General features: G+C 37.8%; 2 protein-coding genes across 2 annotated transcripts in view; one reads left to right on the forward strand and one right to left on the reverse strand.

Moving 5' to 3' along the window:
* The window catches only part of ANKRD42 (ankyrin repeat domain 42), a gene marked incomplete at its 5' end in the record, with an annotated part of 101,595 nt that overhangs the window by 2,239 nt on the left and 73,861 nt on the right, over window positions 1-25,495 (reverse strand). The gene's annotated exons all lie outside the window — the stretch shown is intronic.
* On the forward strand, window positions 1,677-19,601 carry CCDC90B (coiled-coil domain containing 90B). The gene is made up of 9 exons (XM_049889636.1): window positions 1,677-2,145; window positions 4,160-4,279; window positions 5,949-6,052; window positions 11,505-11,606; window positions 13,121-13,162; window positions 13,250-13,321; window positions 13,428-13,481; window positions 14,714-14,828; window positions 18,266-19,601. The coding sequence occupies exons 1-9, from the start codon at window positions 2,046-2,048 to the stop codon at window positions 18,319-18,321; spliced, it is 765 nt and encodes a 254-aa protein (XP_049745593.1). The 5' UTR covers window positions 1,677-2,045; the 3' UTR covers window positions 18,322-19,601.

Consider the following 25,495-nt stretch of genomic DNA (forward strand, 5'->3'; position numbering starts at 1 on the left):
TGTAAGGGCAAGGAAGACCCTCAGTGAGATGGATTGACACAACAAGCAAAACAATGAATTCGAACATGCCAGTGATGATGAGGATGATGCAGGACTGGGCAACATTTTGTTCTATTGTACACAGGGATGCTATGAGTTGGAACCAACTCAAAGGCAACGGGTATCTCCCTCTAGGCCATGAGCTCCTCCAGAGCAGAGACTGTATCATTTAAAAGAATTATAATCATACAAGACTGAAGAAGAATTGATGCCTCTGAATCATGGTGTTGGTGAAGAATATTGAACACACCATGGGCTGCCAAAGAATGAACAAGTCTATCTTGGAAGAAGTACAGCCAGAGTGTTCCTTGGAAGCGAGGATGGTGAGACTTCATCTCACGTACTTTGGACATGTTTTTAGGAGAGACCAGACCCTGGAGAAGGACATCATGGTTAGTGAGGTAGAGAGTCAAGAAAAAAAAGAAGACCTTCGATGAGATGGAGTGATACAGTGACTGCAACAATGGGCTCAAACACAGCAATGATTGTGAGAATGGTGCAGGACAAGGCAGTGTTTCATTCTGTTGTACGTAAGGTCACTGAGTCAGAACCGACTCGACAGCACCTAACAACAACAATATATATGTTAACATTATAAGAATTTTCCTGGCTCTAAAATTATTAAAAAATATAATACTTAATGATTGTGTAATATTCCAACTTGGTTACATTTCTTCAAGTAATTGAATTATTCTTGGATATTTAGATTATTTCCAGTTCCTTTACTATTATAAATAACTTTTCAATAGTCATTTTTACAATTCTTAGCCACCGCTCTTATTTTCTTAGAACAAATTCTTAGAAGTGGAATTCTGGATATTTGCTTTTTAAAGATTTACATATATTATTAAATTTTTGTTCAATATCTTGTACTAATTTACACTCCTGCCGGCCGCATGAGTGCCCCTACTTAATTACATTATTTGCCAGCACTGACCGTTATTATTAAAGAAAAAAAAAGATAGGTGAAAGTGATGTATATTTATGTTTTGCTTTTTTTTTTGCTAGTGAGATTAAACTTTCTTTTTTCCAATTTTTTAATAGCCATTTATATTTTCTCTGTATGAATTATTCAAGCCCTTGCTGGAGGGAATCAAGTTCTAATGTGCTTCAGTGCTTACAACGGCGCTTGTTGTATAGAAAACACTCACAGAGTAAGTTTTGAATACACACAGGTAGGGAAACCTAGCGATAGCTGTTTTCAGCCTTTAAAGAATAATTAAGCCGCCAAAGCCTAACGTTTGTGCACCATTTTAGGATTTACACAGAATGCTCACGTATATTAGCACATTTGAGCATCACAACAACTCCGTACGGTTATTTACAGCATTTTACCATGTGGGACAGTCTGAAGTAACTCAAGTCTGAGTGGGTAAAACTAAAAAAATCCATTGCCGCCGACTTGATTCAGACGGTTGAAATTACCTTAGAAAGCGAGGACTTCAGTTTCCCTGAAGAGAGGAATTAAGGCAACTAATAATGTTTGCCCTCCCGTGCACTAGAGGGCGAAGCACCAGGATGGTGCAGCAGGAAGGACGAGCCGCTGGTTGGCCTACATTTCCCAGAAGGTCTTGTGGGCTTAGGCGCTCAGCGGCCAAGGACTACAAGTCCCAGGTTGCTATGCGGCTAGATCTAACTCTGCTTCCCACCGACCCAAGCGCAGGGCGGCTGGTGGCTGAGGGCAGTTTCTTGGTGGCCTGCACTTCGTAGCCAAGAAACGGGCGTCGGACGGTTCTCCGAGAAGGTCCCGTTTTTTTAGGGCGGTAACGGTGTGTATGAGTGGGTAAGGGTGGTGGGAGAAGCCGGAACAGCTCTGAACCATGCTACTGAAACGTGCTCTTTCGGTAAAGAGGCCCAGTTTCTCCGGACCGCGCAAGAGGGGCTCTCAGTCCGGCCGAAAACTACATTTCCCAGCATCCCTGTGGTGACCGAACTATCTTTCCCAAAAGCCTAAGCGTGAGCCACCCAGACTTCCGCCGCCTCCTGCCAACGGGAGAATTGGGGACATGAGGAGTTGCTGGGCTTTACGGTTTCTGCGCTGTGAAGGCAGCGGGGGCTACCGGATTTCTCCTGCCTGTAGGCGTTTCTCGCCTGCCGTGCGGAGAGGTGAGAAAAGGCGGCGTGTCACCGATGCTCAAGTTGTACTGTAGGGAAATGATGTCGTGCAGCCTCTGGCGAGGGGAAGCAAGGGTGCCGCGCCCTCCTCCTGCCCGCCCCTGGCCCTGGGGACCCAGATGTTGGACCCGGGGGCGGGAAGGGCGGGGACTGGAAAGAGGACCGAGGACCTCTGTGCTGAGAGCCATTCTCTAAAAGCTTGGTGTACCCTTTTCTGTCAAATGCGGCCGGTAGTCCCTGCCTTTTTGCAGGTCTGTCGGTACCAAAGGTAAAGTAATACGTGTATTTGAGGGCCTATTAAACTTACACCGTTATTAGGTGGTGGCCTAAAAGTCCCCTCTTACCTGCCACACTGCTGTTTGCATTGTGTCCGGAAGAATATCTGACTTTATTCTAAAAGACGTTTCCAGGGTCCTTTTTTTTTTCCCCAAACACTTTATCCATAAAGTAGGTACTTTGTACCAACTTTAGCATTCTTTGTTCACCTTCCTGAATCATCAGTGCCAGGTAAACAGTGTCCAAGCAAATCCGTCCCTTTCCCACCTCCACACTTATTTGTGCCGTATTTAAATTTTTTTTTCATTTTACTCACACCATCCAGTTGCAGTTAAGACTGCAGTTGTTAACCTCCCACCTATAAAACAGCTGTTTAGCTGCCAAGGCCATTCACAAGAAGTCTTTGGTTACAGAGTTGAGTGTTCAACATGAGTCCACATTATGATGGACTTTATCTTAAAGTATCTTTAGTATCTTACTAAAACCAGTTGCAGCTTCTCAGGTGCCTCAGGGTAGACTTGAATCTCCAACCATTCAACTGGTTGGGAAGATGTATGGAAAGGAATCACATTTGCTTTATGCTATACTAGAAAAATAATACCCGAGGTTACAGCTATGTCTTTTAAGTACCTGGACATACTAAGTGGCTTAGGATAAATAAGAAAGACAGCATAGGATGACAGGAAGAGCATAAGCTTTGGAGTTAGATGAACCTGAATTGGAATCTTGACTCTGCCAGTGGTTCTGTGACCTTAAGCAAATCTGTTTACTTTTACCTAGGCTCAGTTTTCATATTTAAAATGTGGATAATACTACTTTGCCATGGTAATATTAAAGTATCTAGTACAGTACTTGTGTTCAGTTAGAAGTTCTTTCACTTAATTAATACACAGCAATAGTGATGAAGTTGTATATGGACAAAATTATCCTCAAAAGCAAATGTCTTTTAATTAAATTCATTAGCAGTATATTGTGGAAAAGGACTATTGTGTCTAGGTTAAAAATTGGGAATTTATTTAAAGAGGACAAAAGGTTATTTCAAAAGCGAGAAATTGTTCCTAGGGCTCCTGTGTTGACACCAGTAAATACTCCAGAATTTAAAATTGATTGATTCGGCAATAAAATATTGCGAACCAACTGTGTCTCAAGCACTGTTTTAGGTGTGGAGGTACAGCAGTGAAAAAGACAGTCAAGTCCTCATAGAGCTTATATTCTGGCTCAGAGAGACAGACAGCAAGCAAGCAAGATTATTTCAGATTAAAGCTGAGAATTATGTAGGAAATAAATTTTGGGATGTGTAAGAATGGGTGTAGAGAAGGCTACTTTCGATAGGGATATATGTATTAAAAATTTGTAGCTGTACAAAAGACTTCTACTGAGCAATGAGGAGAGTTGGGCAGTTTCTACTTGCAGTAATTAGAGATGAGGTAGTGATACCCAAAGCATTTGATGTATATTAAATTGTGATTTTAGACTAATTTAACAAATAAGACATTTCTGAATGCTAAAAGTGGGAAAGGAAATATTTTTTGAATGCTGTATACAGAATAATGTATTAGAAATTTTTCAGATAAAAGTCAGGAGCTCAGAGAAGTCAGTTAACTTGCTTGAGATTACAGAACTCATAACATTACAGAAGAGCTGGAAAATGGGAAAAATGCTTTAGAACCTAAAATGTGATACCTCTCTTAGTTAATATAAGGAAAAAAACACTATTTTCTCTTTTCAGACTTCTTAACCACAACAACCAACGAAGAATATGATGTCAGGCGAGTGGACATAACTCCTTTAGAGCAAAGGAAATTAACTTTTGATACCCATGCATTGGTTCAGGACTTGGAAACTCATGGTGAGAAACATAACTGTCTTGAAAGAAGAAAATTAACAATACTCATACAATAATAAATTACCTAGTCAAGACAATATAACTATTATGATCAGTTGGGAGTGACTATTTAGATAGTATACCCACTTCTCACTTATAGACATGGTTAGGTTCCAAAGACCTGGTTGTTATGGGAAAATCAGCATTATACAGAAATGGAAGATGGTCACAGATCACAAAATGGAGGATGACTATAGCATTACGTAACTGCCAAATTAACATCATTGCATAACTGTCTAATTACGTAACTGCCGAACCACTGAGAATCATGGCCCAACCAAGCTGACATATAACCTTAACCATCACAGCATTAACTCTCACCTTACCCACAGAGTTGGTTACTGCCAGGTATATATCATTAATGAGCAGAACTGTCAGATAGTAGATTTTTTACTGTTGTCGTAAATGGCAAATGTCAGATGATGAGATAGTCAATAAGTGAGGAGTATATAGTGCTGTTTGTACAGTGGAATATTTTTCAGTCATCAAAAATGGTATTGCTTGAAGAATATTTACTGATATGGGAAGTGTTCAGGATATGTTAAGTGAAAAATAATTATATAAAATTATATATGCAGAATGCTTCCAAGTATGTAGAAAAGAAAAACTATAATGCTTGCAGGCTGATACCAAAGTCCATGTGGAAGTACAAATATGCAAGAATATTAAAAAAAGAAATATATATAAAAAACCAGATATCAAAACAGTAATTTAAATCTATCGTTATAGGAATAGAAAAGTAGATTAATAAAATAGAACAGATTTCAGAAACATTTGTGTGTGTGTATATATATGTATATACGTATATGTACACACACACAAACGTATATATATACATAAGTATGTGTGTATATATATGAATTTAGCATGTGATAAAGAAGGCATTTTAAATTAAGGAAAAGAAGGGCTAATGAATAAATGACGTAAATGAGCCATTGGGGAAAAAATACATTCCCTTCCTAAAAAAATTAATTCCAGATAGAGTAAAAGCTAAATGTAAAAATGAAAGACAAAATTACAAAAATTACTAGAATATAGACTATTTTTATACTCCAAGTGAGGACATGAAACATAAAACTTTAAAGCAGTGAAAGATGTGATTCCAGAAACATTTAAATCTGTATATCAGAATATATAAAATATATACCATTCATAAAATTTTAAATATTAGCAACACAAATGACAATGAGCCTATTTCTTTAATATATAGAGAGTTCTTATGAAAAAGCTCAACACTTTTATAGGAAAATGAGCAAAGGCTATAAACAGTTCACATACAATAAATATAAATAACTAATAAATATGTGTAAAGATGGTTGACTTCACTACCAACCAGGGAAATGCAGGTTTTAAGTAAAAATTAAAATAACAATGTAATATCATTTTAATTCCTGTTACATATTCAGTAATAAAGACAAGTAATATCAGTGTTGATGCAGATGTAGGGAAACAGGCCAGTGAGAATTGAAATTTTAGAGTATTTTTAGAGAGTAATTTAGCATTATCTGTCAAATTTTTTAATTATAAACATTTTTTAAAAGTATAATTTAAATGTTGAGGAAAATTTTTCCATCTATTCTCATAAGAATGTGGACTTTTAAAAAATATATAAATACCTATTTGCTGCTTACAGGATTTGACAAAGCACAAGCAGAAACGATTGTATCAGCCTTAAGGAGTTTATCGAATGTCAGCCTGGATACTATCTATAAGGAAATGGTCACTCAAGCTCAACAGGTAATACATTCATTTTTTTCAATTCTGACATTTTCAGTAGACCATCTTTTTGGTAACCACAACTCTGTCCACCCACCCATCTTCCTTGCTCTGCTCCCTAACCCAAAAACCAAACCCATTGCTATCAAGTCGATTCTGACTCATAGGGATCCTACAGGACAGATGAGAACTGCCCCATAGGATTTCCAAGGAGCGGGTTCATGGATTTGAACTGGCAGCCTTTTGGTGAGCAGCCAAATGCTTAACCACTCTGCCACCAGGGCCCCAAAATTTTATAAAACCTTTAGTAAAGGTAGAAACATAGAAATTAAAATAATGACAACATTATAGTAATACAGAGAATAGGATTTTGCAAGATCTTTAATTGTGTGAGATTATAGTGTTTGAATCATGAGATGGTGGTAAATTGTTAGTGCAACAACTTTTCCCCGCCTAGAGGCTCACATAGTAGAAGAGCTAACCTTCCTATATAGTAAATACTCTTACTGCAATCATATTTATGTTCTGGTTAATTTTCATAGACTTAAAAAGCTAAAGGGGACTTTTATATGGCTGGGAGGGATATCATAAATCACCTAGCCAAGAGGTTTTATTTGACTGGATACACAAATCCTGCAGGTCATATTTAGTGGCTGTTTACTAAGCACTTAAGATGTTAAGAGGCACAATGCTGAGTACTTCTTATATATTATCTCACGTAATCCCTCTAACAACCTGGAAAAGTAGATAGAATTACTCTATTTTGCCACTGAGGGAAGTGAGGCTCAAAGGGATTGAATAATTTGTAAGAGTTGTGATTGTGGTATGCAAGGATTCAACTCCAGGGCTTTCTAATTAAGCTCTGCTCTTAAAACCCTTTCCTTTTCCTTATTATGCCATATGAATTTTAAAATGTTCACAATTAAAATGCACATTGGAACAAAAAGCATTAAGTTTATACAAAGGATAAAAAAATAAGGATATAAGGAGCTTAACTATGGAATAAAAATTCAGTCTTTCAATCCTGAATTAACTCACCTCTTTTCTTCCTATGATTATATTTTTTAAATTTTAATTTTTCAAATTTAGGCTTTCTTTCTCAGATAAATATTTAACAGCAGAAACAGAAATTATGATTCTAACATAAAATTACAATCTCACGTAAATTTTCATTACATTAAGGGTCATGGAGGATTCTAAACCTTTTAAAGACTTTTACTAAAATTTCCAGTTAGACTTTTAGAATTAAAAGCATTCAACCTCTAGACTTAACTTACTGTAAATTTGTGTATACATTATTTTAGCTTAATTTATTCAGGATTGTAGCAGACTACCAAATCCAATAAAGAGAAAACCAAGCATCTAATTAATTCCCCCAAAGCTCTGAGCTATCCTGAAAGAGCTATAAGGAGCTACTGACATTTTCAGTAATTTACTCTTAAAGTTTTAAGGTTTCCTATAATAAGGGGCCTCTGTGGCACAGTGGTTAAGCACTCGGCTGCTAACTGCAAGGTCTGGCTTGAACCAACCAGCGACTCCACGGTACAAAAGACCTGGCAATCTGCTCCTGTAAAGATTACAGCCTAGGAATCCCTGTAGGGCAGTTCTGCTCTGTCCTGTAGTGTCATTATGAGTCAGAATCACCTCAACAGCACACAACAACATAATATAAGTATTTGAATTGAAACTGCATTTTGTAGAATTTTTATGGCTGCCAGGCCCATTTAATCTTATACCCAAAATGTAGGATTGGAAATAAGAATTTTAATATTAAACTCGACTTTTTAAATTACCAAGTAGTGTGTGAAGCTAAAATCTCATCCCATCCCTGAGGCTAAATAACCCCATTGCTGACCCCACCTCTAGGATTGAATAAAGCACAGAGATGACATGAAGGACAGGGCTGAGGCTCACGGCCATCCTAGCAAAAGAGTAAGAAGGTAACCAAAATCTCTGAGATGAAACAAGTCTATAAGGCTGTTAGCCTACGGGAGCCATGAGCTCAACTACCCTAAGACCAGAAAAACTAGATGGCACCTGGCTACCACTGCTGACTGATCTGACCCGGGTCACAATAGATGATCCAGATAGAATGGGAGAAAAAGTGCATAACAAAACTCAGATTCTTAAAAAAATGCCAGACTAACGGGACCAGCTGAGACCAGAGGACTCCCTGAGACTGTCATCCTGAGATACTCTTTAAGTCTTGAGCCAGAACTATTCCCTGAGATTGCCTTTTTTAGCAAATAAGCAGAGTGACACACAGAAGATCAGTGTTCTACTAAAAAACCATTTGTATGAGTTCAAAAGGTCAACATTTAATTTGTAGCAAAAATGAGAAGATGACGGGACAGGGAAACTAGAGTTCTAGAAGTGTAACAACCAGAACAGAATTAAAGAGAATGTTGGTACAGTATGAAAAATGTAACTAATGTCCTTGATCAGTTTGGTGGAACCTAACTTGCTATGTAAACTTTCACCAAAAAAACACAATGAAAGTATTACTTAAAGTGGGGGGAGGGGTGGTAAGGAGCACCCTAAATCAAGTCTTCTAAATCTGAGAATTTGATTATATTCTAAGTTTGCTTGTAATCTGAATTATATTCATATTGTCTCATGGCTCTACAGTAGTACAGTGATCACAATTTTAATAGATTTGACTACTTTAAAGATGGACACCTATACTGTTTTATAGGCTTTTTGGTCACAAACTATATTTAAAGGAGTGCAAGGGGATGAAGAGAGACTTTTAGGGCCACGATATAATCTCTTACTCTCACAATTACATTTTCAACTGTTCTTACAGTGAACAGCCATGTTTTTCCAGTCTTGCAGGCTTTCTGCCCTTGACGGGTGCGGTGTTACCACTTCCCCGTTACTCGTTTTAGTGGGAAATATTTGCCTATTCCGTCTCTGACAGGTTTCCACCTTACACAGATTCCAGCTTTCATGGATTTTACCGTATAAATGCATTTTATTTAATCTGGTAGAAATCCTTTATAATGATATTTTGGGGGAAAGGACTGACTGACCACTGGAGGCTACTTCCAAATGACTTCTGAAATAATTCTCATGAATATTTGAAGCAGAACTGAATAAAAGAAAATTAATTCCCTCTCCAGTAATAATGGGTGAGGGTTAGGAAGAATACGTAAGAGTCAGAGATGTCTGTTACATAAAATAAAAAGTTTTACTATGATGAGATTATTATTTAAGTTAAAATTCCTCTGCATCAAAACATTGCAATCAGACTGTCCTGATGCAGCCATTAGAGCCCTGTCCCATTGGCAGTAATAGTAGCTAACATTTAGTGAGTGCTAATTGGTGGTGCAGTGGTTAAGAGCACAGCTGCTAACCAAAAGGTCGGCAATTCGAATCCACCAGCTGCTCCTTGGGAGCCCTATGGGGCAGTTCTTCTCTGTCCTGTTAGAGTTGCTGTGAGTCAGAATCGACTTGACAGCAACAGGTTTTTGGTTTAACCTGTACCAAGTTCTGTTTTCAACATTTTACATCCATTATCTTATTTAATCCTCAAAACAACCCTCTAAGGTGTTTTTTTGTTGCTTTCGAATCGATTCTGACTTATGGCAACCCCATGTGTGTAGAGTAGAACTGCTCCATAGTGTTTTCAGTGCTGTGGCCTTTTGGAAGCAGATCTCCAGGCATGTCTTCAGAGGTGCCTCCAGGTGGGTTTGAACCACCAGCCTTTTGGCTGGTAGTCACGTGCTTGACTGTTTGCACCACCCAGGGACTCCCTATAAGGTGCAGGAGTTGTTATTTCCATTTTACAGGTGAGAAGGTCAAAGAAGTTAAATAACTTGACCAGATTCTCTCTCAGGGTTTGGATTCAAACATAGCCTGCTTCCAGAACTCACACTTTTAATTCCACTTACGTGACTGTACCATCATCTGAAAATTGTTCTTGGGGAATGTCTTAGTTACCTAGTCCTGCTGTAACAAATACCACAAGTGGATGGCTTTAACAAACAAATTTATTTTCTGACGGTTTAGGAGGTTAGAAGTCCAAATTCAGGGCGCCAGCTCCAGGGGAACGCGTTTTCTCTGTCAGCTCTGGAGAAAGGTCCTTGTCATCAATCTTTGCCTGGTCTAAGAGTTTCTCTGCCCAGGGACCCCAGATCCAAAGGACTGCTCTGTTCCCTGTGCCTTTTTATCAGAGGTATCAGGTCCTTCTCCTCTCTGCTTGATTCTCTTTTACATCTCCAAAGGGACTGACTCAAGATACATCCTAATCCTGTAGATGGAGTCCTGCCTCTCTAACATAACTGCCTCTAATCCTGCCTCATTAACATCATAGAGGTTAGGATTTACAACACATAGGATAATCACATTAGATCACAAAATAGTGCACAACCACACAATACTGGGAATCATGGCCTAGCCAAGTTGACACACATTTTGGGGGGAAACAATTCAATCTATAACAGGGAAGATGTGTGCATACCAGACCCTTTGAAGACTGAGTCATTTTTTGGTCATGTGTCTGGAACTGTTGTTACAGCTTCTGTTTTCTAAAAGTCAAATCAATCAATGGATGACTGCAGCCAACAGTGTACCCCAGCCACGAATTGTGACTTAAAAAATAGGAGTTCCTATTGTTTTGTTTTGTATGTTTATAGACCATTATAAAGGTTCCTTTTAAGGTTATATACTCATCTACTTTTTCTTTTGCTGAGAAGGATAAATGATGATTAGCAAGCTACCTGATTTTAAGTTCAGTGATAAGTTTTATTTTCTTTGTAAGGCTGCCTTAAATCATTCTACAAAAATGTCCCTCCCTAGCAAAGCCAAAACTTACAAATCTGTCAGGTAAGGGGCACATTTTACATATTCTTTGTAGTGCCAAATATAGTCAGAATATTGAGGAATTTAAGTAAAATAATTATGCTATACTGATGAAGGGTAATTATTTAAACCATACTTCTACCTACTTTGTTTTACTACCTGACTTCTAAATCTTACCCCCTAACAAATCCAAACCTCTTGCCACCGAGTCAATCCTGACTCATAGCGACCCTATAAGACAGAGTAGAACTGCCCCATGGAGTTTCCAAGGGGCGCCTTGGATTCAAACTGTCAACCTTTGGTTAGCAGCCGTAGCTCTTAACCCCTACGCCACCAGGGTTTCAGATCTTACCCAGTACCCTGGAATTTTCTGATGGTAGAAAAGCCCTCAAAGTCAAAACAGTGAAAGACAACAAAAGCTAAGCATTTTATTGAGATTCTTTTCATCAAAAGACCTAGACGTTTATTTCTCTACACTGGAAAATACTTTTTCTTCCTTGAATCTTCTGTTCCTTTTCATTTTGGTATTCCATGTGTATAGGTTTTATAAGTTGCTTTTTACTTAGTCAAGCAACATTATACTTTTAAATTTCATGAAAACAACAATTCCGTATTCCGTAAAGGGATGGCATTCTACAGGTCACTAAGTTATTTCTATTTTGTTTTCTAGGAAATAACAGTACAACAGATAATGGCTCATTTGGACTCCATTAGGAAAGACATGGTCATCCTAGAGAAAAGTGAATTTGCAAATCTGAGAGCAGAGAACGAGGTGATACAAGTTTTAAATTATTACTAATAAAGTAACTGACTGCACAGGTGTCCTACATGCTAAACAGGTTAATAGGAACAAATAGCAGTTGTACATGGTTATTAACAAGTTTTTAGATATATCCATACTCTTCACTTACTATCTCATTAGCCGATATTTCAAATTTAAAACAATAGTAAAAAAAAAAGTTTTATCCGACTGTTTTGCACATTAACGAGAGGGGAAGGAGGAGGAGGCCTGTGAGAGGAAGCGAAGCCACATGGGCTGCCAGCAGTTCATATTACTTCTCAGGCTGAAGAGCCAGCAGAGGAGCCGGCCATCCGCAGTGAGCGCAGGGGGCAGGACAGCCAGGTTGCAAGAAGGTGGCAGGGTTTGAGGGGGGTCATGGGCTCCAAAGTCTCTTCTTGGGAGCTGTCTGCTGCAGAGGCCGGAGGCCAGTTTTCAGGGGCAGCGGAGTGGGAGGTGGAGAGGTGAAGTGTGGGGATCCATGCTGAGACCTGGAGTGTGGCAAGGTGGTGGTTGGCCTCTGCTGCTCTGGAAGCAGTGGGCAACTACCGCCACCCCCAACCCCCACCCCCACCACCCCCAACCTCCATGGGGTCTGTGGTGGTGGGAAGGGGGGCCCAAGATGCTCCTGCAGCTACCCCGACAGGCAATGAATGACGGGGGAGGAAGGGGGAGGTCGTACCCTACTGGTGCTGAAGACTGGGTCCTGGCTCTCGGCATAAATGACCTGGTCTATGAAACCTAACCATATTGATAAGTGAGGAGTAAGGTTACTGTATATTTAACCATATCTGATCTTTTTGTGTGTAAATCATAATATTTTGTATACTGAAGAATAAGAGCTGTAAAAAACCAAAAAAACCAAACCCAGTGCTGTCGAGTCAATTCCGACTCATAGCAACCCTATAGGACAGAGTAGAACTGCCCCATAGAGTTTCCAAGGAGCACCTGGTGGATTTGAACTGCTGACCTCTTGCTTAGCAGCCATAGCACTTAACCACTACACCACCAGGGTTTCTAAATAAGAGCTGTATCTTATATAAATAAAAGTTGCATAAAGGGGAAAATCTTTGAGCTCTATACATTATACAGAATTTCTGGTATGGTCCATAACGTTCTCAGAACTGAAAGTAATGTGGCATTTTCTACTTTATTTGATCATGTACTAGTTGTCTTCATCGCTTAAGAGAAAAATGTGTTTTTATAATTAAATTAGAATTTTAAGTTACGTTAATCTATTAGCTTAACTTTAAGTTAGAAAATTATTTTTTAAATAGACTTTAATACTGAAAGATAAATGCATTTTCTAATGTTTTCCTCATAAGAATTATTTTCTGAATATACTGGTTTTTGGTTCTTTTTTTAGTTTTTTTTTTTTTCCCCCTCAAATTCTGCCTTAGAAATCCAAGAGGTCATCCACATTTCACTAATCCAGGGCCTCAGAATTTCGGAATCAATCATAATATAGGCTTTTAATGGTAATTGTATGTCATTTTTCTTATACCTAGAAAATGAAAGTTGAATTAGACCAAGTTAAACAGCAACTGATAGTAAGTGAAATTTTTTTCCTACCTCAGAATATTTTGTTAATTTCAAAATATTGATTAAAAAGTCACTTTTTAATATCATATTTAAAGAATGAAACCAGTCGAATCAGAGCAGATAATAAACTGGACATCAACCTAGAAAGGAGCAGAGTAACAGATATGGTAATGTGCTTTTGAACTTACTTTCTTAGTTACTTATTCCTTTTTAATTCCTTAAATTTAGTCTTTTTGTTTGTTTTTTAATCTCCTACTGTCTCATATCCTTTAGTTTACAGATCAAGAAAAGAAACTTATGGAAGCAACCACCGAATTCACCAAAAAGGTGAGCTATTATGTAAAAATTTCTCTCTTGAACCGATCTTTTGCCTTGTATAACTGCTTTTATGTATATCATTTGGTAAGTTTGGACTTTAAAAGTTAGCCCTATAGAATCCATGATCTCCTCGTAGCTATTATAGTCAGCACTTTTGGGAATGTGCCACCAGGTGGATGGTGCATAGCAGTACCTGAACTGTGACCTCTGAGTCAGAACCAAGCTTTCTACATAGCATACTTTTTTTTTTAATAACTAAATTATTTTTATGTAGAAAATAAGTATTTTTTAAAAGAATTCACTATATTCATAAAAATGATTCACAATTGGCATTTAAATGACAACTAAATGATAAATATTTGTCTTAAATTTTTAATAATAGTAAATATTTATTGAGTGCTTATTAGGTCACAGCTAATAAGTGGTACAACTGGGATATGAACCTAGGTTCTAAACTCAATATTCCTATTGCTTACCTTCTCAGGAATTTTAAATTATATTAATTACTTAATCTCTGTGGCTTGACTAAAACTCAGCTTTCTGACTCAGCCTAATACTTTTCTTAAAAGTTAAAAGCCATTTGGTCTACAATCTAACAGAAGAGACACCACTGTTTTTTGCTTGTAATTTCATAGAAGGCAAGGTCCCATTCTCTTCTCTTACTTCTTGAGCAGATACAGGAGGTAAACAAGGATATCAGCAGTTTCTCTCACAGCTAGTTTTTGAGCTCTAGGTACCATCTTATTTCTCCTATCCCTGGGCTCCTATACACGTAACATTCAGTGTTACTCATCACATATTTCAGCCATTTCCTTTAGTATTGATACCAGTTCATATTATAAACCTGGTTGATTTTTTTTCTTTCGCAAAATATATTTGAAGTTTTTAGCCATGGTATCCTAAGGACTTTATACACATAAAGTGATGGTTCTTTGACTAAAATTTTTGCTTCCCGGTTTATCTACTTTTATATCTTACCATGAGGCTTTTAGTAGAATGTTCTCATTATATGATAATGCTAAGAAATGGTCTCCAGATATCAAAATAGAAGGAATGTGTTTTGTTAGTTATGTTCATTTAATGTTATTTTTTCATACCATCGTGTTTTTACTGTGTTTGCCCAAATAAGACTTTTGTAATGTATACTTAACCTTGAAGTGAGAGTTTCTAATGTAAAATTTTTTTGTTCATAATATAGAAGGAAAAAATTTAGTTGTCTTATTTATTCTTATTTACTACAGGATAACCAAACCAAAAGTGTTATTTCAGAGACCAGTAATAAAATTGACACTGAAATTGCTTCTTTAAAAACACTGATGGAATCTAACAAACTTGAGACAATTCGTTATCTTGCAGGTAAGGCTATTTGTCAGAGAAAGAAACTACTGTCATTTAACTTTCAGACCTGATAGCGTCTATCTCCCAATGTAACCATGTTACCACAGGAAAAAAAAGAGGAGCTATAACAGCTGCTTTTCTGCTTCGTCTCCTGCAGTGCTTAAAGAAGGCTCTAGTCTTAGAATACAAGTTTAACAGACAACTCCACAACTTAGTAATAGAAAACAGCATATGAATATCAGAGAAATATAAAAACATAAGTACAAAATAATGCAAGGATAAACTAGGTGTTGCACAATTGAAAAAGTGAAAATTTTATTTGTATTGTTTATGTATTTTCATAAGGATTTGAGTGGGCTTACAGAGAGTCCCTGGGTGGCACAAAGGTTTAAGCACTTGACTACTAGCCAAAAGGTTGGCAGTTCAAACTCACCCAGAGCTGCCTCAGAAGACAGGCCTGGTGTTCTGCTTCCAAAAGGTCATAGCCTTGAAAGCCCTATGGAAAAGTTCTATTCTGCACACATAGGGTCACCATGAGTCAGAAGAAACTGGATGGCAACTAACAACAAAGATCCTTAAGTAGATACAGCAATTAAAAACCATAACAAGCAAGGAAAAAAAATAACCTCCTGCCTTGAATCCAGTTCACTGAGCCACAGAAACTACCTGAAAACTAGATTATTTATCACATAATGAGCTTGTCAAATACCATATGACATGACCCAATTGCAGGGTTCCAAAGACTTAGAAAGAATACCCTATTTAAGTAGTATTTTTCTTTTTAAAAAAAGTAATATATTTTCCCCCCACCCATCTATCAGTTTGTCGTATTGTGAGGGCTTGTGTGTAGCTGTGATGCTGGAAGCTATGCCACTGGTATCAAAATACCAGCAGGGTCACCCATGGAGGACAGGTTTCAGCTGAGCTTCCAGACTAAGACAGACTAGAAAGAAGGACTCAGCTATCTACTTCTGAAAAGAATAAGCCAGTGAAAACCTTACGAATAGCAGCAGAACATTGTCTCATATACTGCCGTAAGATGAGCCCCTCAGGTTGGAAGGCACTCAAAATACAACTGGGGAAGAGCTGCCGCCTCAAAGCAGAGTTGACCTTAATGACGTGGGTGGAGTCAAGCTTTCAGGACCTCCGTTTGCTGATGTGGCACTGCTCAAAATGAGAACAAACAGCTTTAAACCTCCATTAATAATTGGAATGTGGAATGTACTAAGTATGAGTCTAGGAAAATTGGAAATCATTAAAAATTAAATGGAACATATAAACATCAGTACGCTAGGCATTAGTGAGCTGAAATGGACTGGTATTGGCCATTTTGAATTGGATAATCATATGGTCTACTATGATGGGAATGACAACATGAAGAGGAATGGCATTGCATTCATGGTCAAAAAGAACATTTCAAGATCTATGCTGAAGTACAACACTGTCCATGATAGGATAGTGTTCATAAGCCTATAAGGAAGACCAGTTAATACGACTATTATTCAAATTTACACACCAACCACTAAGGCCAAAGATGAAGAAATTGAAAATTTTTATCAACTTCTGCAGTCTGAAATTGATGGAACATGCAATCAGGATACATTGATAATTACTGGTGACTGGAATGCAAAAGTTGGAACAAAGAAGGATCAGTAATTGGAAAATATGGCCTTGGTAATGGAAACAGTGCTGGAAATCACATTGAATTTTGCAAGACCAACAACTTCTTCATTGCAAATACCTTTTTTCACCAACATAAACAGCGACTACGCATGTGGACCTTACCAGATGGAATACACAGGAATCAAAAACTACACGTGTGGAAAGAGACGATGGAAAAGCTCAGTCAGAACAAGGCCAGGGACTGACTGCAGAACAGAACATCAGTTATGCATATGCAAGTTCAAGTTGAAACTCAAGAAAATTAGAACAAGTCCAACGAGAGCCAAAGTATGACCTTGAGCATATCCCACCTGAATTTAGAAAGCATCTCAAGAATAGATTTGATAGTATATTCACACAATGACAACAGGAATGAGAGAGGAACTTAAATGCAGTAATAACTGTGGTATTGGTCCTCTAATAAAGGAATTAAATACCTCCCTCACAGTAAGTGTTCATTTGGAAGTATACAGCTTAATTTACTAGCTGTATGAGTTAACAAAAGATACAGTCACCTAGATAGCTACTATGTGGCTCAGAAATTGACAGATTAGATTGAGTCCTTCAGGTGACACAGTACAAATGAAGATAACAAATTTTTTTTTTTTAAAGCTTTGGAGTCAGGTACATCTAGGCTTGCATCCTGGCTCCACCATTTGCTAACAGTGTAAGTTTGAGCCTGTTGCCTCATGTATACAATGGGGATAATCCACCAATCTTGTAGGGTATTAATAATGCTTAAATAATGTATGTAATTGCTCAGAACACTGTTTGGCATGTAGTAAATACTCAGTGAGTAGTGAAATTAGTTGGAATAATACATAATTGCCCAGTTTCAACAAGACAGGAAACTGTTATTTTTCCTCCTCAAATGCCCAGCTGCCCTCTATACCCTAGAAAGACCTAATCCTATTTCCTAAAATTAAGGAAATAATCTTGTCATTAACCAAGTTTCAGTAAGTAGTGGGATCAAATGAGATAATTAGGATAGTTTTACTTTGAAAGCTAATTTCTTGTGTCTTTTAGTCGTAAGAAATTTGCCTATCAGAGAGTCACCTTTAAAAAAAAAAATCCTTTCATGGCTGTTTGCACAAACTAGAAACTAGAGAGTCCCTAAAAGCCTCATTCTGATTCAGCTTCTTAAAGCTGGGAGAACATCTATCCAAGATGATATAACATAAAGAGCAGGTAGTGTATTAACTATTAAAACCTGATGCTTTTTCTGCCTTATAACTCCTACCTCACTGAAATTTTTTTCAGAGTTTTCTTTAAAACTTCATTTTTTTATTTGTAAATTTTAATAATTTCAAGATTATAAATATGAGAGAAATTATCTTTAAATGTACCAAAAGACAATTAAAATTTTCTTCTATGGATAATACGGATGTCTATTTACTAACCTAAGTGTGTAATATTTTAACATAGGTAAGAAAGAAAGTCTTTCATTTTTCATAAAATCTAGAGTTTATAATTATTTAAAGAAATTGTGATTAATGCTAATGTTAATAATGATTTTAAATAGTGTTCATAGATTCTAACAAATAATTTACATTTTTTAAGTTATTGCCATCTTATTATAGTTTAAAATTCAGAAAGCTTTTAAGAAGAATCAGTATTAATCCTGCCCTTAAGGATATTCTTTAATTTTCTAGGGAATGAAAAACCTAAGATAGAAAATGGTTTAGATTTCCTCTGTTTTTTCTCTTTATTTAGATTGAAAATGACATTATTCTGTTTATCTCTGCAGAATTACACAAATATATGGCCTGTAACATAGCTTTTTCTTTTCACAGCCTCAGTGTTTACTTGCCTCGCAATAGCCTTGGGATTTTATAGATTCTGGAAATAACCAGCAGACTGCTGTATTATGCTCCTGCTGCTGCTGCTGCCCTCAGCTTCTTAGAACACTACACCAAGGGTCGGCCCGTGGTCAGCGAGCATTACCATGCCCTCGGCTTCTTAGAACACTACACCAAGGGTCGGTGCGTGGTCAGCGAGCATTACCAGCTGCGGCAACAACTAACTATAAGATGATTCAAAGCACTTACGGGCTAAAAAGAACTGTTTTATAATAGGAAGTCTTATTTATCTTTATTTTGTGATGTTGAAAAGCTGGTATTCAAAACCTGATGGATTTAAGCAGCATATTTTGTCCTCCTGTTGATAGTTTATAGAAACTAAACCAAAGTTTTCTTGTGTTTGCCTGAACAACTGTGTAAGTCATATTGGATTTCTTTGGTATGTGCTACAGATTTGAAAACTACTCCCAAGCCTATGTACTTCATACTGTATTCAACTTTCTTGATGACTATTGTATAATTACACTTTCATATTAAATAAAAGATTATTATAACAAAGTTGGTTGGATTTTTAAAGTGACTTACAGAGCTGGAGACGATTGGGGGGGTAATTAACTAAAATTATGTATTTTAAAATAATGTATGACCTGGTGCAAGTGTGTAACAATTAGTATGAAATCTGTAAAGTTGCTAAATATTGAGCTCTGATTACTGAATGAATTTTTCAAATTTTTGATTCACAAAAAACATTTAATCCCCACTTCAGGAACCCATCATAAATTTATTACAGCAAAGCTTTTATTTTTTATTAATGAGTCACTTAAATTCAGCAAACATCTGTTGATACATGATCCCAACTCAAGAAGCTCAGGGGGAAATTCAAATATTTTGTTGTTACTTATTGTTTTTTTATTTATTTGGTCTACTTATTGTTTTTTATTTAACAGTATCAATTAATAATGCATGTGTAATTTCAGAGAAATTACAAAATCTCATTTTCATCTCCGTCTCTTTAGTTTTATCCAGATCAAGAAGCCAAGGCCAGGAAGTGCTAAACGTTTCAAAAGATTTCAAATGCCTTGACAAGAGGATTCTAAGATAAAAATGAATTAAGAATACAACAGGATAATGTTAAAATGTAAATAGAAGATTTTTGTTTTGAAAACAACTCAGCAGTTATACCTTTGAAGCAAATTTAGATGGAAAGCCCCTGAGTCTCACTGGACCATATGGACCACTCTTGACTGTTCCATACTTCGGATATTTATAACTATTTGTAACAAAACAAATGACAAGGTTATACAGAATAACTGATGGATTATATTATTAATAGCACATTGTAGATTAATTTTTATTGGATTAGTAAATAAGAACCATAAAGATTAAAGTCCATTGTATAATGCAAACTCTATGGTGCATTTGTTCACTCAACAAAAACGAATGCTTACTCTGTGCCAAGCAACATGGTAGTCCCCGTGTGTACAAAGGTTTTGTTTTCATGGAGCTGACAGTCGTAGTGGAGAACACAGACAATAAACAAATTATTTTGGTTAAAATATACTAAAGTATTGAAGGAATATTATGTGAAGAAAACTCCAACAGCATACCATTCTTGTCGCTCTTGGTACCCTCATCGTCTCCGCCCATGGCGAAGTAAAGTGACTTACCTAATTTTAAGTTTGGAAGAAGAAACAAGGCTTAAGTAGCCCAGCCCCTTCTGTCCTCCTCTGTGGGACCATCCTGTCTGCAAAGAGCATTCATTTTGTTCTGCTTCTATAGAATCAGGATCAACCTCTGCAGAATGAGCCCTGTCCCAGTACAATGATATTTGGAACAGGGTAAGTGTCCAGTTCTGAGGTTCAGTGATAGGAAGCTTACTGGCCTGAAGATACAAACTGTATTCTCCAATTATCAGTTTTATCAGTTAATAAAGGTACAATTTAGGAAGACTCATTAACACCCTGCCATATGCAGATGACACAGTCTTGCTTGCCGAAAGCAAAGAGGAATTGAAACACTTACTGATAAAGATCAAAGACTACAGCCTTCAGTATGGATTACACTTCAACATAAAACAAAAATCCTCCCAACTGGACCAAAAAGCAGCATCATGATAAATGGAGAAAAGACTTTAGTTGTCAAAGATTTCATTTACTTGGATACACAGTCAACGCCCGTAGAAGCAGCAGTCAAGAAATCAAAAGATGCATTGCAGTGGCCAAATCTGCCGCAAAAGACCTCTTTAAAGTATTAAAAACAAAGATGTTACTTTGAGAACTAAGGTGCATCAGACCCAAGCCATGGTATATTCAGTCACCTCATATGCGTGTGAAAAACCTGAACAATGAATAAGGAAGACTCAAGAATTGATGCCTTTGAATTATGATGTTGGTGAAGAATATTGAATATACCATGGACTGCCAGAAGAACGAACAAATCTGTGTTGGAAGAACTACAACGAGAATGCTCCTTAGAAGTGAGGATGGCAAGACGACTTCTCACATACTTTGGACATGTTATCAGGAGGGACCAGTTTCTGGAGAAGGACATGCTTGGTAGAGGGTCAGCAAAAAAGAGGAAGACCTTCGATGAGATGGACTGACACAGTGGCTGCCACAGCAGCCTCAAACACCAACGATAGGATGGTGCAGGACCAGGCAGTGTTTCGTTCTTTTGTACGTAGGGTCACTATGAGTCAGAACCGACTTGACAGCTCCTAACAACAATAACAAAAAGATCATACACAACATAACCTATGCCCATTATTTCTAAATCCTGTATCTTTTCCAGTGAGACTTCATTTTGATCATAGCTTTGTAGCTCAGATAGATTTTTGTTAAGGGGATGGAAATACCCAAAATGAAGGAAGATGAGAGGTTTGTGCCCTTGTGTACCACACAACTACATCCCTCATCTAGCACTTGCACCCTGCTACAAAACAGCTATATTGTTGTATATATTTCTTTCCTATACTAAACTGTAAGCTCTCAGAAGGGTACATGGTACTTATCTTTGAACCTGTAGGCACAGGGCTAACTCATATAAGGTACTTGTTAAACGCCTGTAGAATAAACAATATGAATAAATCTTGATTGGCATTAACCCAACCTTTTTAGTATTTTTAATATTTGATTATGGGTACACTGAGAACATCATTTACACTGAGTTTCTGAGAACACTAAACCTTTTTGACATTTTCTGTGGGTGGTGGGAAGCCTCTAAGAGGATTAGCCACCTTCACCTGTTCTACGGCCACAGACTAGAGCCTAACCTGCCCTTTCATACTGTTTGATGACAAAGTGGACCAGGCAAGAGCTAGTTAAATCCCTGCACCATATTTGAAAAGCAATTCAACACATGATGCCCTCTTGTCAAAATTAAAGAGTTTGGATACATAACATTTTACAAGTTTTAAAGAATTTTTTAATATAAAGAAAAAAACCACAGTGGAAAAGGTTATGGTCACCAACACTGAAACTAGTGACTGCCATTTTGTGGAATACTGGGTACCACTGACTGCATAACAGCGAATACTCCCAGCAATCCTCTTAGGTGGTTTTATCCTTATTTCACAGCTAAAGAAACAAGCTTAGTGGAGTTAACTAACTTGATCAAGGTCGTGCAACAAACAAGGCACACAGACTTTAATTCTAAATCTCATATTCTTACTAAGTATACTAGTAGTTTCCAAGTTGAGGCATTCCATCTCAGAAGGTACTGCTCAGGCATGGAAACAAAATAGAATTCTCTCTTTACATCCTTTTCATTTCTATTGTTTCACTAACATGATAAAACTTGTATGAGATTTATAGATAAGTTACAGATAAATTGGGAATTGTATTAGATTTAAATTTAGCTTTTATAACAAGACTGAGAATAACTGCCTTAGTATAGGAAACAGAAACCCTGGTGGCATAGTGGTTAAGAGATATGGCTGCTAACCAAAATGTTGGCAGTTCAAATCCACTAGGTGTTCCTGGGAAACTCTACGGGGCTGTTCTACTCTGTCCTATAGGGTCACTATGAGTTGGAATCAATTCGACATCAATAGGAAACATATATACAACAATAGCTCTTTTATAGTGGGGTGCAAGTGCTGGAAGAAAGATGTACTTTTGAAGTACATGGGCACAATCCTCTCACCCTCGTTCATTTCAGGTATTTCCATCCCCTTACCCAAAATCTATCTGAACTACAAAACAACCATCAAAATGAAACCTCAGTAGAAAAGGTACAGGATCTAGAAGTACTGAGGATAGGGTATGTTGTGCACAATACTTTCGTTGTTGTCAGGTGCCGTCAAATCGGTTCCAACTCATAGTGACCCTGTATACAATAGAACGAAACACTGCCTTGTCCTGCACCGTTCTCACGATTGTCTGCGCCCATTCTTGCAGCCGCTTTGTCAGTCCATCTCATTAAGTGTCTTCCTCTTTGTTTGCTGATCCTCTACCAAGCATGATGTCCTTCTCCAGGGACTGGTCCCTCCTGATAACATGTCCATACAGTCCAAGTGTAAGCATTCCAGGGCTAATATGTCAGCTCTATGGTGTCAGGACCCAAGCTCCTTTTTATCATATTGTGCTACCATCCCCGGTGTTGCCCTCATTCACAGGGTCCAGTGACTCACCACCACATCCACATTCCAGTAGAGGAAAGGGGTTAAGTGGGCAAGCTCTTCCCCTTCAGAGGCATGACCTTAAAGTTGTACATACCATTTTTGCTCACATCCTGTTGGCCGCAACTTAGTATCTTAGCTGCAAGGAAAGCTGGGAAGTTAGTCTTACCCTTTTATCCTTTACCTCAAGTGCTGGTAAATCCTATTACTAGAGGAGAGAAGAACCGATACTGGGGTACACTAAGCAATCTCTGCCACAGGGGTGCATGCTTAATTTTTTTTTTTTTCACTGTTAGGGATATGTAATCAAATCAGTTTAGAGACCACTACATTACAACTTTGACTTCTTTGTTCTCTTTTTAAGACTCTTCTTTGAGCTTCTGTTACAATGCCCTTCCAGTATTTCCCACCTCAGTTGTACAGAAACTAGATCCATGGTCTTGAGAAAACAGGAGCCAAATATAAAGAACTATTTCCAGGGTTGGGATTAATTTTAGAGTCATCAGGTTGGATGGAAAAAGTAAGCCTGTTTCTAGCCCCAGAAAGTGAGGGAAATGTTGAATTTAGGAATTTGAGTAGTGGTTAAGAATGTAGACGCTGACCTTTTCCTTCCAAGGTTAGAATCCTGGCTCTGCCTTGCTCATTGATCTGGGCAAATTACTTAATCGCTCATCTATAAAATATGCCTACCTCATACAGCTGCTGTGAGAATTAAGAGATAATACATATAAGTCAGACACAAAGGACAAGTATTTTTTGATCCCACTAATATGAAATATCCATAGAGACAAAAGTTTATTGGTGATTTTATCAGGGGCTGGAAAGAGAGGGTAATGGGGAGTTATTGCTTGAGGGGTCCTGAGTTTCCGTTTGGGGTGATGAAATAGATACTGGTAACAACTGCACAACATGGTGAATGGGATTGAGGTCACTGAATCGTACACTTAAAAATGAATAAGCTGTGAAATTAAAAACTTCTGGTCAACAAAGGACTTTAACAACACAGTAAAGAGACATCTACAGATTGGGAGAAAAATTTGGGGAACCATATAGCAGTTAAGGGTTTAATATCCAAAATATAGAAAGAACTCCTACAACTTAACAAAAAGACAGCCCAATCAAAAAATGGGCAAAGGATTTGAATAGACATTTACTAAAGAAGATATATAAATGGCCAATAAGCACATGAAAACATGGTCAACAATATTAGCCATTAACCCTCCCCCCCCCAGAAAAAAACCAGTTGCCATCAAGTCAATTCTAATTCATGGTGACCCCATGTGTGTAAGAGTAGACTGCACTCCAGAGGATTCTCAGGATTATGACCTTTTGGAAGCAGATCATCAGGCCTTTCTCTGGAAGTGCCCCTGGGTAGGTTCAAACAGCCAGCTTTTCGGTTAGTACCCCGGTGCTTAACCATTTGCACCACCCTGGGACATTAACCGATTTTGTTGTTGGTTGCAGTCAAGTCAATTCCAACTAATGGTGACTGTGCGTATGCAGAATAGAGCTGTTCCATAGATTTTTCAAGGCCCCCATCCATAAAAAAAAACAAACCAGTTGCCGTTGAGTTGATTCCAACTTATAACACCCTACAGGACAGAGAACTGCCCCATAGGGTTTCCAAGGCTATAATCTTCACCAAAGCAGACTGCCACATCTGTCTTCCCTGGAAGGGCTGGTGGATTAGAACCGCCAACCTTTCAATTAGCAGCCAAGCACTTAACTACTGCACCACCAGGGCTCCTTCTCCCACCCATAGGGAGATATGACTCAAAACCATGAGTCCCTAAGTGGCACAAATGGTTAAATGTTCCACTACTACTGGAAAGACTGGCAGTTCAAAACTATCCAGAGGTACCTCAGAAGACAGCCCTGATAATCTGCTTCCAAAAGGTCACAGCCTGGAAAACCCTATAGAGCAGTTCTACTCTCTACTCATGGGGTCACTATAAGTTGAAATCAACTCGACAGTAACTAACAACAACAAATAAAAACCACAGTGAGATACCACTTCACCCTCACCAGAAAGGCTAAGATTAAAAAAAAAAAAAAAAAAAAAACCAACACTGGTGAGCATGTGGAGAAACTGGAACCCTCATCCATTGCTGGTGGGAATGCAAAATGATACAGGTGCTGGGGAAAATAGTTCGGTGGTTCCTAAAAAAGCTGATCATAAAACTACCATATGATCTAGTAATTCCACTCCTAGGTATACACCCAGGAGACTTGAAAGCAGTGACACAAACAGATATATGTACACCAGCGTTCACAGCAGTGCTATTCACAATAGCCAAAAGGTGGAAACAACCAAAATGTCCTTCAACAGATGAATGGATAAATAAAATGTGGTATATACATACAATGGAATAATTCTCAGCCATAAAGAGAAATGAAGTCCTAAAACATGCTACAACATGAATGAACCTAGAAAACACAATGAGTGAAGTAAGTTACAAAAGGACAAATATTGTATGATCCCACTTACATGAAATGTCTAGAATAGGCAAATGTACACAGATCAAAGATTATTAGTGGTGCCAGCGGCAGGAGGAGGGGGGAAAAGGGGAGTTATCGTTTAGGAAGGATTGAGTATCTGTGGTGAT

Source organism: Elephas maximus, chromosome 7 (genome assembly GCF_024166365.1).
Source record: "Elephas maximus indicus isolate mEleMax1 chromosome 7, mEleMax1 primary haplotype, whole genome shotgun sequence".
Taxonomy (NCBI): Eukaryota; Metazoa; Chordata; class Mammalia; order Proboscidea; family Elephantidae; genus Elephas; species Elephas maximus.